At 40.5% G+C, this 6,000-nt stretch overlaps 1 protein-coding gene across 1 annotated transcript in view; it reads right to left on the bottom strand.

Annotated features, from left to right (window-relative positions):
- Positions 1 to 729: 729 nt before the first annotated feature.
- LOC111230536 (receptor-type tyrosine-protein phosphatase U-like) overlaps positions 730 to 6,000 on the bottom strand; it is a 197,375-nt gene continuing 192,104 nt past the window's right edge. Inside the window, exons 28-30 of the mRNA XM_022757294.1 lie at positions 4,451 to 4,608; positions 3,574 to 3,709; positions 730 to 800 (exon numbers count right to left, since the gene is read on the bottom strand). Of these exons, the coding sequence (XP_022613015.1) occupies positions 738 to 800; positions 3,574 to 3,709; positions 4,451 to 4,608 (357 nt within the window). The 3' untranslated portion in view covers positions 730 to 737. The remainder of the gene's footprint in view (positions 801 to 3,573; positions 3,710 to 4,450; positions 4,609 to 6,000) is intronic.

Below are 6,000 nucleotides of genomic sequence, written 5' to 3'. Positions count from 1 at the left end.
TGGATTGGCACATTGATAAGACGTTGAGAACATCTAGAAACATCTGGGGGTGGGGGGTGGGGGGGAAGGAAAAAAACATCTATATACACGAAGAATAAATAAAGAGAAAATAGGTCCAAGACAACTCTACTGTACAGATATGTCCATCGTTTGTGACGACTTATTTCCTTTCCTCCCTCAATTAACCTTCGATCGTCAGCCTCACCCACGATTAAGTTCAGATATAGTACAGTACGACATGGGATGTTCACCAACAGCAGATTGCACCATTTTACAGTGTTACAAACAAACACAAAATATCACCCAGTGGTTGGCATCGACTGTAGTTCCCTTTCAGTGTTTGTTCACAGTAAGGCAGGATACAGCGGAGATCTTTGAATCCCGTCATCGGGGTGTACAACAGGTAGTCCGGCTGCCTTTGACAGTGGTCATATATAAAATGAACTCCACTCCGGTTAGTGTCCTCTGGTTTTGGCAGATGTAAAGTGGCACTAGAGAGTACACGTTGGATCAGAGCGCCGAGGAAAAGCAAAAAGGGTGTCAGTAGTATGTTACAAGTTGTCCAGTGAGTGTTCTCAATCAGTCTTTTTATGGCAAACAATGTTTCATCCAGGCATGGCGAAGAAGACAACCAGAGCTGTATACATGGTCTAAGGAGCCGGGAGCAGAAATCCAGGATGCGCGATCCGGGTTCCAGACCTTCTCCTTGAGGAGGAACAAGAAGAGAGGGATAGGTGCTATCTGACTTCCAAGCAGTCCAGGTACTCCTGGGCCAGGTCATAGCAGAACCGATACTGCTCCTAGGAACAGAACAGAGGTTTAGTTTTCAAAAAGTAACACAATGGTTTTTTCATAAATTTACATTAAAACTCCATTTTCCTCTTCTCCTGTCCTGTGTTTTATTTGAAGTGTTGATCCATAAGAAGATATATGTGTGATTTTAAGAACCCAAAACCATCTCAGTCTAGCTTTACATCTCCTCTCTCAGGCTTCTCTCTGCAGCTCTAGTAACAACAGGTCCGCGAGCCAATCACAAGAGAGGAGGCTCTGGGCCTCTCTTCTGATTGGCTGACTGTTTTCTGAGTGATCCAATTAAAATATTGTGGATTTCAGGGAAACACTCAGGGAAAACAAATTCTGCAAGGTTGGATGGTGGGTTCAGGTGGGCGGGCTTGGGGCGTGGCTAAGACCACTGACTGCTTAGTTGTGACATCACAAAGTTCCAGAAGTGTGATTTCTCTGTGGACTGAGGCTTTGATACTTTCAGTGTTAATATAGAACCTAGACCTGATCTATAATCACACTACACATGGAAATAAAATATCACTTTGTAGAATATGGGACCTTTAATGAATTCCAGAAGTTATTTAGTCAATACTGTAATAGACAATAATCTATGTCTACCTGCATTAAGCCTCTGATCTTGATTTTAAAATAGTAGTTGGACATTTTGAGAAAAATATTTATTCGCGTCCTTCCTGAGAACATTAATATTACTCTCATGTCTGCACACTAAATATGAAGCTGGAGCCAGCGGCTGGTTAGCTTAGCTTAGGAAAACAGTTAGCTTAGTTCTGTCCAAAGGGAACGGGATAACTAATTAAAAGGTTATATCTTCTTGTTTAATAATTACAAAAACCAAAGTGTAAAAATATCATGTTGTAGTTTTATGGCAGTTTTATGTTGCTGAGTATTTCCTGGCTGGGAGCAGTGAGGTTCCTAAGTCTCTGCTGGTTGCCCAGCAACCTCATAGTGATGACAAGACTCCAGGATGCTGTTGCACCTGGCCAGGAAATACTCCACCACATGGAGTCATGAAACCAAAATGTGCCATTTTTACACATGGCGTAAAAATGTGTTTATTAGTGAACTTCAGAGGTGCTGCTGGTGGATTTTGTTTCCTTTGAAAAGAGCCAGCCCCTCGCTGTTTTCCCCTGCTTCCAGTCTTTATGCTAAACTAAGCTAACCCGGTCTCCTGGTTGTGATTTCATATTAAAACAGACAGATATGAAAGAAGCATCAATCTTTTAGCCAATAAAGCCAATAGGTGCATTTCCCAAAATGTCTGACTGTTCCTTTAAAGATTTACATCTCCAATAGGATCCAAGCAGCTCGGGGCTGAGTGCCACAGGCAGGGTAGGGAAGGCAAAATATTGAGAGAGAACACGGTGTTGGTTTTGGTCTTTTCATTGGATTTTTTTTAGTTTAACGAAAACAGAGGGTATTGCCAGCCTTATCCTTTAAACCCATGCCTCTGATGTGAATGCTTTTAACTATGCATCCAAATTCTCATGATGAATACCAATCCAATGGTACTTTGATGTGTTGGTCATATGCATCCTCAAAAAGTAACACTACATGTCTGCAAGACGCAATTAAGCCCATGAACGGTGGGGACACATGGCTGCAATGATTCATCTGCTGTCTGATCTCCTCATTCAAAAGCCACCACGTCTCTTACACAGCTGCATTGCATCCTGGTCTCTTAAGGTTACTGTGGGTGGAGGGATTGGTAACGCTGTCTGCTCTACAATGGATCTCTCCCCGTTTGACTGCTGAATGTCACTGCTAAATAATGGATGTAGGAAGAAGGCCTTTTTGAATCTATAGGAAATGACACGAAATCCTGAGGTTTCCTATTGAACTTTGCTTCAAATAAAAGGTTTTCTATGTTTGACCAGATATTATGGAGATAATTAGAGCACACAAACAACAACTAAACAAAGCCAGGGGCTTAAATTACACCACCGCTGACTTTAAATGGTCTGAATGTGAAGCTAATTTACACCGTTAGCTGCAGCTAGCTAGCTAGCAATGTACTGTATGTGTGTTAGCTCAGACTCTGAACGCCATCCAAAATGCCATTTAGTTTAACTTTGTTATTCTGCCTGACATCGTGTTAATGTTGGCCATTTTCTTTTTGGGATAGGTTATTTTGGCCATAAACACAACGTAGCCTGTTAGCTGCAGTATTCTTCTTGTGTTGCTTTTTTTTTTCATGCATGTAAATAGGTAGCTAGCCATGTAGCTATGTAAGAAGATGATGCTCATTCTTAATCCTTAACTACAAAGTTTTGTTTCTTTATCCAGCAAACACAACAATTAATGAGCACCAGGCTAACTCTGACTGATTTCAGAACTTCTTAAAAGCTCTGTCTGTTATTTAACTTCGGTCTTTCTCTTTTTTCTTGTCTCTGTATGTTCATAAATTACAGGGATACAACGATGGGATAAGTGCAAATTTTTCTTGCAACATTTTCAGCTCATGCGGACACGACTTTGTCTCAGTTCGTGCAAATTTGTATTGATTTCTGTTTTTGTATGCACTACACTTTGTCTAAAATGTAATTCCCATTCAGTTTTACCATGTAATTTCCCCTTTATGCTCTTTTTCTAAACGAATGTAGAATAAGTAAGTAAAACACATTTGATGTATTTAATGAGAGTGGCTGATGTAAATTCTCCTGAGTTCCTGCAGAGAGGCTTTCCACTTCCCTGGCATTCCCCGTCTGAAGCAGCAGCATGGTATATAATATGATTCAGTAAAGAGACTTAGACTCCCCACTTGCTCACCATTGTCTCCACCATGTTTGGCTTAGAGTTGCGCAGTGTTTTGGCAGCAAAGAACACGTCCACCATGCTGTGGTGACGAATCATTTCCAGGATCATGGTGCAGGCACAGAAAGTACCGCTTCGACCACCGCCGTTCCTGCTCCAGAAGAAAAGAAACACGAAGACACACGACACACACAGACAGACACAAACGCACAGAATAGAAGCATAAAGACATGAGTGACCTAATAAAGATGTGGCACAGCAGCTCAGGCAGCCTCTCAGAGGGGGAGCTACAGAGTGAAATGTCACAGTTGGACTGAGCACAGATCAAGCATGCTGTCAGAAAAAGGCCAACTGGCAGACTTTCAAGATGAATATCCCAGTAAAGTTCTCATTAAAATACAGGAGCGGGCGACTTAATCAGATATGAGATGTCTAACACACAGCCTGACCTCCAGAGATCAAAGGGCCCTGACATGGAAATGGGGAACAAATCTAGTGGAAGGCAGGCGCCGTAAATCAATTAGGTGATGCAATGACACAAACACTTAATGCTTAATTTTTCTTCTGTAATGCAGAGTTAATGAGATTTAATGATTCTGAAAAGTATAAGAACTTTTTCTTGAGTGTGACCATGGCAAGTTTTAAATAACGGCACCAAGGTGAAGAGTATGAATGCAGTCTGGCATCTTATTAGAAACACATTCTACTTCAGGTCTGAAATTTCAAAGCTGTCTGAAAAGCTTTTCCATTCAGACACGAATAAAATTCATGAGCAGCTGTTGAATAATAAGTTTTAATTGTCACTTTAAAAACGTTGGAAATTACATGAACTTAGATTGCGGTTTATGTCTGAAAAGGTTCATTTGTGTAGGTGTATGTGAAGTGGACTCACAGACAGTGGACGATGGTGCGTCCTTCTCCACACTCCATCTGCCAGTTGTGAACCTGAGCCAAAAGGCTGAGGAAGGCTTTCTTGGAGTCGGGCACATCGCGGTACGGGGACCAGCGCAGGAACTGGAAGTGACGCACCACAAGCTGGCCTTCCTGAAGCTGCAGAGTAAGAGCAAGTGGAGAGGGGGTGGGGGTGGGGATGGAAGTGAGAAGAGTTTTATTTGTCACCATTATATTGCATTGCATATGCATTAAACCCATCGCATATGCTTCACACTCCACAAACTCATTAAAATATCTATCAGGTTATCAGCCAGAGGGGTTTCTGTCAACACTTCAAACCCGCTCGAGTTCAATGGCAGAGCTTCTGTTCTTAACTTATAATGGGCTGTTAAAGGCGCACTGTGTAGCAGCGTACTGTCACTTGCCACATTAAAATGAGATGTTATCAAAATGAATGTAAACATAAACCGCCATGCCATCAAAACTGATGGCTTCAGCACTGCATTTTTATGAAGCAGCAACAACCACATGCAGAAATGACTCTTGCTCATATATTAAAGTCTTTACAGAAATCTTCTATCATTCTCTCAAATACAAAGTACACATATATACATATCTTTATACATAAAGATAAAATATTATCTTTTCTTTCTTCTTAATGTAATTTTTTAATGTTTTTATCCTTCTGATTTTGAAAACATTTTTCCATAATGATGCAAAAACTTGTATTCATAGATTTCTTTGGCCACTTGGGGGCAGTGCAGCAAGCTTTAAACACAACTGTTAGCAACTTATGAAGTTACTATTTGAGAATATGTTAGCAATTTCTTATTTACGCAACCAGCCAATATGAAGTGGTGATTATGGCCAGCTGATTAAATGTAAATCCAATGTAAACTCTTCTTATCGCTCTGTTTTGGTCGCCACTAACTCGCTGCTAAATTCCCAATAAAGCTTATGTTCATCAGCTAGTTGCTAATGTTGTATAAGATTTTTTTTTTTCCCACTCTTCGTCACTATGACCAACCCTGTTCACATTACACATAGTGGCGTGATCCATTGTTAATAGAAAAACATTGATTATAGCAGCTTTAAAGACAAATGTCTTAACTGTGTTTTCTTTATTGACACATATCGCAGCCTATCAGCGTCTGCCAACCTCCACAGGGTCCAGGCTTTCTCTTTGTCCAAAATGAAATTTTGATATTTTTGGACTGGGAGCAACTGACCCAAATCTATACTTCAAAATGTCCCTGAAAAAAACTGCTGGTAATATCAGAGAACATGCAGAACTGAGGGTTTCTGGGTTCACGTCTTTACAAATTTCAAAGACTTAGTAATTTCAAAGAATTTCAAAGGCCACAGATATCTGAAGCCGCTGGATGGATTGTGAGAAATGTAATCTTTAAGTCATCCTTTGGATTTACTTTTCTTAAATGATTACAGCGATGTTTCCATCCAGTTTTTCTCACCAAAACAAAACGTTGAATGTTGCATTTCCTTCTTCATAAAAACATTTTGTCAGAAAAATACACCGACAGAGGAGGT

This window comes from Seriola dumerili, unplaced genomic scaffold (genome assembly GCF_002260705.1).
Source record: "Seriola dumerili isolate Sdu_G_001 unplaced genomic scaffold, Sdu_1.0 BDQW01000273.1, whole genome shotgun sequence".
Classification (NCBI taxonomy): domain Eukaryota; kingdom Metazoa; phylum Chordata; class Actinopteri; order Carangiformes; family Carangidae; genus Seriola; species Seriola dumerili.
The sequence above is the reverse complement of the archived record's forward strand: the minus strand, read 5'-3'. Positions and strand labels throughout refer to the sequence as shown.